Genomic DNA, 13,260 nt, shown 5'->3' with positions numbered 1-13,260 from the left:
TCCTATTGGTTCCGCTTGAGATAATGGATCTTAAGGTTCAGACAGAGCTGAGGGGGAAAATAATGCAACACTTAGCTCTAATTCATGTTTGTACAACGCATGAAGGAACAAAACAGTGAGCATACAACATTCAGTTTTGCCACTCGTACCTTAATAAAACAAACGTGCTAAATATTGCAGTTGTGGGATAAAGTGGCAGCATAAAGATTGTCCTTGGTTTATCCATCATAGAATCATAGAGTTGGAAGGGACATCCTGGATCATCTAGTCCAACTCCCTGCACCATGCAGGACACCCACAACCCTATTGCTGACAGTGAATCTTCACAAAATCAGTCTCTCTGTCAGATGGCTATCCAGCCTCTGTTTAGACATATCCAGAGATGGAGAACCCACCACCTGTTCCACTGAGAAACCGCTCTAACTTTCAGGAACTTCTTCTGGATGTTTAGGTGGAATTTCTTTTGAATTAATTTTATCCCATTGGATCTGGTCAGTCCCTCCAGGTCAAGAGAAAACAACTCTTCTCCATCCTCTACATGGCACCCTATTAAATACCTGAAGAGTATTTTCAGGTATTTATTATCAGCTGCATCCTTCCATGAAAGCACCTCATAAGATCTTATTCCAGATGAAGTTGTGAGGGATGTGTGTTAGGCATATGTGCTATGCTGGTTGTTCTCAATTCAAGAGGACTCATTCCGGAAAAAGGTATGTCCTTTGAGGTCTGCAGTGGAGGTTCTCAACTAATCCATACCTACAGTAAAGAAAAGATGTAGATCCCCCCACAAGTATAACAGACTCCAACCTGGTTGCATAAGGAATCTGCTGACTTCCTGGTGTGAGATGTTTCTAAAGCTTCTATCAATAGATGAATAGAAGGATACAAAATTATTATACAAAATTATTATAACAACTGAGGATTTATTTGCAACGTTGTTAGGAGAAATTAGGTAAAGCTGCAAATAGAACATAATAGGAATATAAGTAGCAACTTTGTGGGAATGACTACTGTTAAGAGCGCTGGAATTGTCTCCCCATGAAAGAAATGAGCTACCTGTTGTCTACAATGCTTACATTTAAGAAGAGAAAAGTACAACCTAATAAGTATGAGAAGTTAAAGAGAAAAAAAAAACATCGACTAACATGAATGAAGAGAATTTCTGGCAACAAACTAATAGAGAGACCCCACAGAGAAAAGCTGGGGGACCAATTTAAGGGAATGACTATTAATATTGATTGATTGATGGATTGAAGCTGATTTGATCTCATGCTGGCCACATCTTAATGTGCCGTAAACCACAGATAGCTTCATTTTGAAGATTTATCATGTGTTGGGCTGGAAAATGGTCATCTGGGTTCTGCCCATGAAAACAGGCTTTCTAATCCCTTCTTGCCTGGCTTTCACAGGCACAGATATCTTACGTAGCTCTTCTTTAGTTACCTCAGTTGCTTCCCCCTCCCCATACTTGCATGTATAAGCTGTCACCAAACCCTGTGGTGACGTGGAAACAAACAAGTGCAGTCACGCCAAATGGATGTGGAAAGATAGATAGGTAAGGCTGATTGACTAAAGATGAGAGATTGAATTAGTTCATGGGGCAAGTTTGATTTGAACTGGCTGCCACCCAGATTGTAGCTTGGTCTTTAACCTGGGGTTCTCGACCTTACTTAATGCTCGGCATGGTCAGCGGCAAAAGGAAACGTGGTTGCCAAAGGATCCACTGGCTCGACACAATCAAAGCTGATACAGGGATGACCATGGACCAACTAAAACAAGCAGTCAGAGGCAGAAGTGCATGGTGAAACCTTTCCTATAGAATCGCCGAGGGTCGGACACGACTGAACAGATAACATCATCATCATCATCATCATCATCATCTCAACCTTTCTGAGCCTGTGGGCTCCTTTGGAATTCTGATACTGGCTGGTGGACTCAACCACAAAAATGGCTGCTGGAGTCATAGCCAAGCACAAAAATGGCTGGTGCAGGAGGCAGAGACAACTACAAAATGTCAGCTTGTAAAGCTAAATATAATTCTAACACTTCAACATTTCAGGCAGAAGCTGTATTTAACAGGATGCCTTTGGGAATGAACACATTTTAAAATACATTTTCTTGCACACACACACAGTAGCACAGTGAAGATCTTTGCGATATGTTGTCAGTGGTTGCTAAAGCAACTTTTAAGAGCTCTGCATAGCCAATCAGGGAGCCCGCTCAATATAGTGGTTAGAGCGGTGGCCTCTACTCTGGAAAACTGGGTTTGATTCCCCACTTTTCCACATGTAGCCAACTGGGTGACCTTGGGCCAATCACTCAGAGCTCTCTCAGCCTTACCTACCTCACAGATGTTGTGGGGAGAGGAAGGGTAGGTGATCGTAAGCCACTTTGAGATTTCTTTGAGTAGTAAAAAGTGGAGTACAAATAACCAGTTCTTCTTCCTTTCTCCTCCTCCTCTCCCACTGCTGGGCAAAAGCTGCTGCTGGCAGTGTTTCTAAAGACACGTGGCAGGTGTTAGTGGGTGCCATATTGGAAGGCCCTGAATTAACCACTATGTGAAGCCAGCTCACTCATGTGAAGCAGCCCTCCTTAAAGACCAAGCTACTAAAGGCATGTGAGTCATCCAACTACTTCAGCCAAAGCAACATAGACTAGAGAAGGTCATGTTCATTGATATGAAACATCAAATTCATATTACTCATGAATGGCATCATGTTTAACTGGTCAGTTTTTGGATTGATTTAAGATGTACGACATCTTTGACAGGAGAAAGGTATTTCCATTGTACTGAACTGTGTGAGAGTGGCAGATAATTTCTGGGTTTAAGTTCTCTTAATAGGACAATTTTGTTAAAATGTAGCACTGCTTGGCCATTCAAAATAGGTGATTGCAACCAATGATGCCTTATTAAATCATTCCTGAATTATAAGATGAATGGCAGATTCACAGGGATTTACTGATAAAACTAATTTTACTGCGTAAAACTCAGCTCTTGCCTCCTCATATTAGAACACCAAAAACGCAACCTGAACATGTACAGAGCACTGAGATGGAGAAAGCTGTTTATAGAGAAAAGCTTAGGTTGTGCCAGAATAGTATCTATAACATGAAAGAAGATAAGTCAGAGTAGTGTTCTCTTATGTGGAAGTGGATGACCCAGGAGGTCCCTTCCAACTCTATGATTTTATGGTTCTCTTAAGTGCAATTAGAAATGTTCTGCAGGATGGATTTTTTCTAGTATCTGGAGACCGTGATGCTCTTTTTTCTTCATTAGTGTTTTCAGATTCCTTGGCATATATGAGGGTTTTTTTTCTTCCCACATATAAATTCAGACCCTCTCTTTAATATTTCTTCTTTTTCTTTTACTCTGTGGTGAGTGATTTATGATGATCAAGGCACATCTGTTCCAGACCACCTTCTCCACAGCAATATACTACTTTAAAATGCCTTGTATTGTTGTTCGGACCAAATCTTGGCAATTAGGTGTCGTTAGTTTTGCAGTTGAAATGCAATTACCATATTGCTGATCGTGGAGAAAACAAAATTAAACAGTAGGGTGTCTTTTAAAGCCAGTGTTCTCTGTGAGATCCAGCTTGCTCAGCAGACTGTGTACCACTAAAGATGGGAAGATAGAGTTAGCCTTAAGGAAATTTATATTAGGCTGATGCTAGGCATTCACCTTGAGGGTTGCACTTTTTTTTTTTGTTGGTCACATCATTGGGTCGAAGTATTTCTTCCAGGGTCCCTGCTATAAGGACCTGTTGCTGATAGTAACTAAACATAGTTGTTACTGGGCTAGTTCTCAAGTGTAAGAGGCACAAAACAGATAAAACCTTTGAATCAGATCAGCTTTTGTTGCTGTAACTGATGTAAAGAAGAATGTGCCAGATCTGCCTCATTGTGCCCCTTAATAAGGTATCAGACTCACTGCTCTTGTCAAGTTGTTTTTGCTTTTACTACACACCTTAAGTTACCCTGTATCTTCAGGCTGATTCGCACCTGAAAATGGGTCACTGACTGTGTGTGTGAATGGGGAATCACATAAGAACTATGGATCAGAAAGGATGTTTTCATACAATTTTGAATTATTGAGCAGAAACCAATCAGGGTACATGAAACATAAGGGCCACATTGATAAGGACCTTGAGAGAGGGCAGAGAGCTAAGATTCAGGTAGGTAGCCAAGTTGGTCTGAAGCAAATATGAAAACTTATATCTAGAATGCAACTCTCTTTGTCTTAAAGGTACCGTTGAACTCACATTTTGTTCTATGATTGATACTGCAATCTGGGAATAAAATCTGCAGAGTATATATTGTTTGGGCGCTCATTTCACAGTACACTTTCTATATTGGTTCAAGTTATATTTTGGGGGTATCATTCACTGTGAGCTATTCTCATGTTGCCTGCCTGCCTGCCTGCTTGTCTGTCTGTCTGTCTGCCTGGTTGGTTGGGGAGGGAGGAGGGGTTTATCACAGCTTGGATAATGTAATTGTATTGGGGTTTTAACAGGGTTCTACTGAGGGAATAATGAACTTTGTTATCCGCCATGAGCTGCTTGTGGGAATGGTGAGCGAGAAATAGGTAGGTAGGTAGAAGAAGAAGAAGAAGAAAAAGAAGAAGAGTTGGTTTTTATATGCCACTTTTCCCTACCCGAAGGAGGCTCAAAGTGGCTTCCCATTCCTCTCCCCACAACAGACACCCTGTGGGGTGGGTGAGGCTGAGAGAGCCCTGATATCACTGCTCAGTCAGAACAGCTTTCTCAGTGCCGTGGCGAGCCCAAGGTCACCCAGCTGGTTGCATGTGGGGGAGTGCAGAATCAAACCCAGCATGCCAGATTAGAAGTCCACACTCCTAACCACTACACCAAACTGGCTCTTGGTAGGTAGGTAGGTAGGTAGGTAGGTTGGAAGTAGGTATCTGGAACAATTTGCCAGCTACTTCCATCATTTAGTGAGCTGTTTGGTAATAGATACCTAGATCCTTAGCCACACTGAACATTGAAGCCAATGTTTCAAATGAAGGAAGAGAGCCAAACAGAGGGCTAATTTATCTGTGCATCTATATCACTTGGATTTCTTTGGTAGCTGATTCTGTTGAAAGACATGGCTTTAGAGGCAATATGGATGCTGTAAAGACGAAAACATCTTGATGGACATTTGTAGCACACTTGACATTCTCCTAGTTAATAAAAAGTTATATCTTGTTCCATGTCATGCAGTGTTTTTTAAAAAGAAAGTTTTGCGTCTGGATAAGCTGTGAAAATTAAATTGCTGTAAGTATATGAATAATTTGGGTAAACAATTCCACTTGTAGAAATCAGAGTAGCCTGGAGCTTTTGGGGCTAGTGTTGCCTGTGATATTGTGGTGTTTCTTTTGTCATTGTACTGTTAGTTCATAGAACACAGAAATATGAAACTGCAGGCAAAAAATACAGCTGTGTGACAAGATCTCACATAAAACAGCCCAATGTCTTTCAGACTATTTTACTTTTTGATTATAATCTTTAGCATGTGCCGTTCTGTGTTCAAACAGTGGGTCAGAAGTGACACTTGAAAGGTGGCTGTTTTCCTTTATTTAAAAACAGATGAAAGTGAAAATATAAGTTAATATTCCAATTTATGATGGAAAGAAAGAAACTGGATTTTGTCAAACCTAAGTGCCGAGCAAATTTGGAGAGCGTCTGTTTTTCTCTGTATTCTTTCATCTTGTTGAAACCTCATAAAGAGGTGCTTGTAAATTAATTCTTAATGCTATGTTCTACTAGTCAAATTGCACTGTCCCTTTTGATTATAAATGCAATATCTGGAGTAATTACTGAATTAAAACAAGCCGTGTGAATACTAGTATGCTAATTAAACTTGTTGCATTTGAATGGTTTCCTTTGGAACAGGGGAGAACGACAATACCTAGAATTTATTTATTTATTGAAGCCTAGAGCTGCAGATGGTCAGAGGGTATTAGAAGCACCTAGGTTCTGAATTAGTCTTTTGTACGGAAGGGAGATAGGTAATTTGAATGTTTGAACTCCCCCTCCCTTGTCTGTCTCCTTCTTCCCGCACAGGAAGGTTGCCTTGAAATGAACAATTCTCTAAATAAAGACTAATTAGGACCTAAATTAATTAGAAGGTGTGATATGAAAACAGCTTGATGAGAAGAGTCTGTCATTTTAGACGAATGGAATGGAGCTAAATAAATTAGGTTCCATTAATATCTCATTGTTTCCAGAGCAGGGCTCTTTTATTGCATTCATTAGGGGGCACTGCATTAAACTATCCTTTGCTGCCCATTATCGATTCCACACCCATTTGCCACAACATGGCTCTTGTATTAAACGAAGAGAACAAGGGGAAGCCTTACTACCTCTGCAGCTGAATATTCATGTGTTTAGCTCCTCAGTTATTCACGAGGACTGTTTGTGTATTGGCTCTGAAAATCACCTTAGATCAAGAAGTTCATGGAAGCTTTCTGCAAGAGTGGAGGGGCAGCAGTAGCTCTTCTTCTGTGCACACTTGAACACATTGAATGCAATGATCGTATAATGAAGACATATTGCATGCAACCGTATTGTGCATTTTGGCTCTTTCGTAGAGTCTGTCCTTTCTCTCAGTTTTCTTTCCTTTTTTAAACCAGTTCCTCACTTTTTTTTTTTCTTTTCAGATGGAGTATTTGGGAGGTGTCAGCAGGTCCCAGTGGTAGATGTATACAAATACGAAGTTTCGCCAGCCATCTATCAACGCTTGAGAATTGTCTTAGAGAAGCTGTTGCACAGAGGTACGGTACAGATGAGAATTGGTCCATAACACGTGGATGTGTTGAGGGAGAAAAAATGAAGTCAGCAGTATTCTGGGGAGGGGGTGGGGAGTCTTCTTCCCACGACTGAAGGACATACAGTGAGTGCATACCTAATGCGGGGGAACTTGGGAGAGGACTCAAACGACCAAGATGCCCAATGACCTTTAATAAGCAGGAAAAGGTCTAATAAGCTAATAGATTATACAATTTTGTGGAAGCTTAACTGTATTTGTATGCACATAGAGATGGTCCAGACAGTGAATCTGTAGAGGCTTGCAGGCAGAATTCTGTGTTGTAACCTCTGGTGCTATATACACTGTATATATTCGCCGCAAGGGAGTGGCGGGCTATAATAATAATAATAATAATAATAATAATAATAATAATAATAATAATAATAATATATACTTCAGCGGTATGAAGAGGCTTGACAAAATTTATATTGCGTTAACACTGGATCTTCTGTCGGATGCTTATGAAATATTTCAGTGGAGGACCATATTTTTCATGAACGGGAGTTTTTATTTCTAGGTTTTAGAATTCAGCACTATTTTCACCTAAATATATACATCTGTAATAAATATCTGCCCACTGATATATCTACCACGAGTATGTGATGCTCTTGCAGGGAGCACAGTTGAATTCTTTGTACTATGGGATGGAATGAAAAAATAACAGGATTGAAGGTTTTGGTGATGCCCTTTTAAAAATAATTTTACAGATTGTGATTATTTAGGAGCAGTTTTGTTAGCTATTGAAGGTGGAACTGATCAGGTGAGTCGACTCTTGCTTTATGGTTCTTGTTCCTTTAAGACAATATTATGCAATAGTATCAGATGTTAAGCTTTAATTTCCAGGAACCTTGGAAGAGCAGCAATGACACAATTTCCAGCAGCTCTTTCTGTGGCATTTTTCTTACTCAGCTCTTCCACCAAGAAGCTCAATATGGCATGCATAATTCTCCTCACCCTTTGTTTAATCCTGAGGAAGAGTCAGCCCGTGTTCACCCTGCGAGCCTCAAGGCTGAGAAGGGATTTGAATCTGAATTTTCCAAGTCCTAATCTTACGCTAACCACTACACCGCACTGGATCTATAAAGGCTGCATCAAGACTTCAATTTGGGGGAAACCATTTGTACATCTAGAACATATTTATTTATTTTACAAAGCTTGCTTTCTCTCTTAAAATCTCTTGAAATTGCTAGTTTTTCCCTTTTAACATTTTTTTACCAGGCTAGAATGCTGACCCCCCAAAATGATACCATTGTTTGGGGGGCTGGGGGGCTGGGGGGCCTGTTACATAGCGGGCAAGAAGCCACCAGGGTTGATCAGTCTTTTAACTTTGCTGAACAGGACCATAATCATGCTGACAGGTCATACTCCATATCTATGTTTTATGAAAGATAGGACAGTCTGTTTATTTAAGATATATTTAGTATATTTATTTACTAGTATCTTTCCAGCAAATTAGGGCCCTCAAGTTGGCAACCAATTAAAAAATTTAAAGCCTTCTTAAAAACAATGCACACAACAGCAACATCAACAATTTCTAACGTAAACAGGAAGGACGACCAGAAAGGTTTCTGAAAGTGGTGCTGGGGGACTGCTGCTCAACTTTTCGGCCTTTGGCAAGGTTCCATCTTGTTGTCTATGCTCTTTAGCCGCTACATGAAACGTTATCTGGAGATTTGGCCTGCATTGTTACCAATATAGAGATGTCACCCAGCTCTTCCTTCTGCTTCCAACGGATCCCGGGGAGACTGTAGGAACCTTGAACCCTGGAGGCAGTTTTGGAGTGGATACAGGCTAATAAACTGAAGGTCAGTCCCAATAAGACAGAAGGGCTACTAATGGGCAAGAGGCGAGACCCTCAATTGAAGGTGTCTTTTATACAAAACAGAGTCTGCTATATTTTTCTAACACTGTAAACTAAACCTTTGATGTCAAATTTTAAGACCTGCTGGTCTTTGACGGTTTAATAAAATAAATCTAAATCTTGTCCAAGGTGTCATTTATTCTGGATGGGTTGCCCTCCCCTTGAGTGAACAGGTCTATAGTCTGAGGATGCTCTTGGACCTGATCTTACTACTGCATAAGCAGGTAGCAGCTGTGACTAAGAGTGCATTTTAACTTCTGCTGGCTAGCCAGCTGGGCAAAAAAGACATGACCATTGTGCTAGACACTCTGCTTACAACTAGATTAGATTACTGCAACGTGCTCTATGTGGGACTGCCCTTGAAGAAACGTCCTTTGGTACAGAATGCTGCAGCCATGATGTCGACTAGAATGGATCATCTTCACTGGCTCCTAGTTTGTTTTCAGGTGCAATTCAAGGGGCTGGTCTTGACTTTCAAAACTCTGTAGGGTTTTAGACCAACATATCTGAGGGATTGCTTACTCCTTTGCGAACCCGCTGATTGATGCAGTCATCTTTGGAGTCCCTGCTTCGGGTGCCCCCCCCCCTTGCTAAAGATCAAGTGTGTGGCAACCTGGCAGAGGGCCATCTGGGTCATGGCAGCAAAACTCTGGAACTCTCTCACAGAGAGAGTTTCCCCTTCTGTTTCCCCTTCTGTTGTCGTGATCTGTTGTCGTGTTCCCTTTGGCTGCAGAGGAGAGGACATGCAGTAATGGGTTTAAACTACAAGTACAACGATATAGGCTAGATATCAGGAAAAAAGTTTTTACAGTCAGAGTAGTTCAGCAGTGGAATAGGCTGCCTAAGGAGGTGGTGAGCTCCCTCCTCACTGGCAGTCTTCAAGCAAAGGTTGGATACACACTTTTCTTGGATGCTTTAGGATGCTTAGGGCTGATCCTGCGTAGAGCAGGGGGTTGGACTAGATGGCCTGTATGGCCCCTTCCAACTCTATGATTCTATGATTCTATGATCTGTCAATGGGTGAACATGTTTTTGTTTGGTTTGGTGTTGCCTTGGTGATCCCTCCTTCCTGATCAATGTTTTAATTGTATATATTTTATCTCTGTTTTTCATTATTTAACAAAGTGTGCTGGGGGAGTAATGCTTTAAAATAGTTTAATTATGCATGCTTTAATTTGTTAGCCACCTTAATGGCCCCAGCGAGGGCAGAAATGCAGGTTATAAATTTTACAAACTGTTTATTAAAACATTTGTATTCCACTTGTCTTCAGGATTCAAATAAATAAAACCCCTACTAAAAATTGGCAGTCATGGTTTATTAAAATGTAGACTTTATACGCAAGACACTAAAAAACAAAAACAACCCCCCCCTCCCAATATTCAGGGTTTGCTTGCCCAGTTAGAGGTGCCGGAAATCTTAAAAAACGAAGCACCTTGCTATTGTGTGTCACACTCTGATGGTGGGGAAGGGGACTGCTTTTCTGAGGCTCCATTGTTTGCAAAGACCCTGAACTTTCATGTTGCTGAACCCTAACCATTTGTGGAACAGCTGTTAGTTCCAAAAGACACGGCAGGAAAAGAATAAAACTCCCAGATCGCAGTCAGTCAGGACTGAAAGTGGAGAGCTTAACAAAATTCAGTCAGATGACCACATCTTCATTCTAGAAGAAACGATCGCCAGGTGAATTATGTCAGAATCATGGCTAATCTGACCATGGTAATTATAACGCAGCTACCACCTTTGGATCTATGTTGTTGTTAGTTGTGAAGTCGTGTCTGACCCATCATGACCCCATGGAGAATGATCCTCCAGGCCTTCCTGTCCTTTACCATTCCTCGAAGTCCATTTAAGTTTCCACTGACTACTTTAGTGACTCCATCCATCCACCTCATTCTTTGTCGTTCCCTTCTTCTTTTGCCCTCAATCGCTCCTAGCATTAGGCTCTTCTCCAGGGAGTCCTTCCTTCTCATGAGGTGGCCAAAGTATTTGAGTTTCATTCTTCAGGATCTGGCCTTCTAAGAAGCAGGCAGGGCTGATCTCCTCTAGGACTGACTGGTTTGTTCGCCTTGCAGTCCAAGGGACTCGCAAGAGTCTTCTCCAGCTGTACACAATTTTTTGCGTATTGTTATTGGCTTATTTAGAAGCCATGTTGATTTAAAAGACACTGTTCTGCCAGGCTGTGTACAATGATTGTACAATAAAATCAGTCCAGTAGCACCTTTAAGACCAACAAAGATTTATTCAAGGTGTGAGCTTTCAAGTGCAAGCACTCTTCATCAGCGTTGAATAAATCTTTGTTGGTCCTAAAGGTGCCACTGGACTCTGATTTTATTGTGCTACTTCAGACCAACATGTCTTCTCATTTGAATCTACAGTGATTGTGGTCTGTTTAACGGTTGATGGCCATAAAAGGGAGACTATATGGGGAAATAATTATTATGTAGTTTGCCCACAAGGTGGCACTATTATTATTTGATGAAGTTTGAATTGAAATTGGCATTTCCTCCTTTTCAGGCTTGTTGTCTCTTTAAGACAGTAAAGTACCAGGCTGCCATTGCTCCATTGTTTAAGCTTTCCATGGCTTTGAAAAATAAACAAGAGGAGGAGAAGAGTCTTGAAAAATTAATTTAAGCACCAGTGATAACAATCATTGGGGAGCATACATTACTGTGGCACTCTGGACACATTGATAGTGGTGCTTGTGGAGCCATATCCTAACCATGACCAGATCCAGTTCCTCAGATCAGAGCGATACTCTGGGAATCTATGCGCTGGGGTGTTGAGAGAGTTGACTGGGTGGGGGGACAGGATCGGCGGAGGGGGGGATGGGAGATTCAGGATGAGTTTGATCTTTGAGCTGCCAGAATTTCTCATCTTGTTGATGTTAATGTTCAAAATGTTTTTTTACTGCAAGACATTTTACAAGAGCAGTGGGTAATAAATCTAATAACAATTATGATGAGTGTGATGATGATGACCCAGTGTAGCAGCACATCTTTCTATTAGCCGTGGAAGCAATAAGCCCTAGTTCTCCGGCCTCCCAGCCCCTATTTCAGACAATTATTCCCTCTTTGGTTTAGCCAGTGAGATTGTGATTAGTGTCCTTTTGCTTTCCTTGCTTTCTGTAGATGAGTATGCATCGGGCCAGACAATCCCCATTCTCTTTCTGTGTTCATGCTGTTGATATGATTCACACCCACCGTTTACCATATTGCTTAGTGCATCCTTCCCAGTTCAACCCCATGCCAACTTTACTGGGAGGGCGAGACCAGGGGGAAGGGTTGGGAGGGGAGACAACATGCACCTGTCAAGATGTCGGTGCTGCTTTCCTCAAGCTCAAGGTGACTTTCAGAAAAGATATTGTAATATAGTGACTACTGACAGTAAAAGACGAAAACAGTGTAACAGAAATAAATTACAGGATCCTGTATTACAGCAAGGTATTTAGACCTTCAAACCAAAATTCAAGAGTGACGCGCCCCCTTCAAAAAAGCAAATGAAGAGGAGATCTTAACCTTGGGGGATAAATAATCCAGATAATTGTATGCCTCTTTTTCCCGCATTCATTGCCATTTTCTTCCCATGCCTCAGGTAGGGAAGCGGCTGAAATGTACCTTTCAATTTATTTAGTCAAATATATGTATAAGCTATATTTTCCCTTTAAAAGCTCATGAAATAATAAAAACAAGCTAAACAATAAATGAATGCAAGGAGCAACAAAATATTTAAGCTGTGGGAGAAGAAAAGCAACGTAAGATTGAAACTTCAGTAAAGCTATGATAATATAGAAGCATGCTCCAGACATTTAAAAAACCTTTAAAAAAAGGAGATGATGTGAAAGCCCTCAGCCTGGGACCCTTAAGAGCAGCTGGCCATCTGAGTAGCCAGTACTAACCTTTAGGAGAGGAATGGGATGGCGTCTGTAAGCCGCTTTGAGCCTCCTTCGGGTAGGGAAAAGCGGCATATAAGAACCAACTCTTCTTCTTCTTCTGTATGGACTAATAGTCTGATTCAATACCCTGGACAGGGTACAACTATCTGTTGTTCATTCCACCAGGAATCGGTGACCAGGGTCCTCACAGCAACACCATGGAAGTCCCACATTAGGCCCACTCTCCAACAACTACACTGGCTGCCAGTTTAATTCTGGAGCAGACTTAAGGTTCTGATTATCACCTTCAAGGCCATATGCAGTCTGAGGCCAGTGTATGTGAGGGACTGCCTTGTGGTCTACAACCTAAGGAGTTCTACGCTCTGCCAATTCCAACTGGCTGGTGATCCCTGGTCCCAAAGAAGCGCGTCTGACCTCAACCAGGGCCAGAGCCTTCTGTGTTCTGGCCCCCATCTAGTAGAATGAGCTTCCAGAAGAGATCAGAGTCCTGCCAGAGCTGGAACAATTCCACAGGGTCTGCAAAATGAAGCTCTTCCACCGGGCATTTGTTTGGGGTTGACCAAACCAGCAATATCCACCGGGCCCCCAAAACCGTTCCCATGAACTGACCAACTGAATCAGATTAATATTTTGGCATATTGTTGGAACTGCTGCTGTTACTGTTGTTCTACTTGACATTGTTGCTGAATTGTATTA

General features: G+C 41.5%; 1 protein-coding gene across 1 annotated transcript in view; it reads left to right on the top strand.

Moving 5' to 3' along the window:
- Positions 1-13,260, top strand: part of PTPRN2 (protein tyrosine phosphatase receptor type N2) — a 532,892-nt gene that overhangs the window by 72,090 nt on the left and 447,542 nt on the right. The window contains exon 3 of the mRNA XM_077303428.1: positions 6,662-6,775. Within this exon, the coding sequence (XP_077159543.1) occupies positions 6,662-6,775 (114 nt within the window). The remainder of the gene's footprint in view (positions 1-6,661; positions 6,776-13,260) is intronic.

The sequence above is a fragment of the Paroedura picta genome, chromosome 11, assembly GCF_049243985.1.
Source record: "Paroedura picta isolate Pp20150507F chromosome 11, Ppicta_v3.0, whole genome shotgun sequence".
In the NCBI taxonomy this organism is placed as follows: Eukaryota; Metazoa; Chordata; class Lepidosauria; order Squamata; family Gekkonidae; genus Paroedura; species Paroedura picta.
Note: the sequence above shows the minus strand (reverse complement) of the source record. Positions and strands in the feature narration are given on the sequence as shown.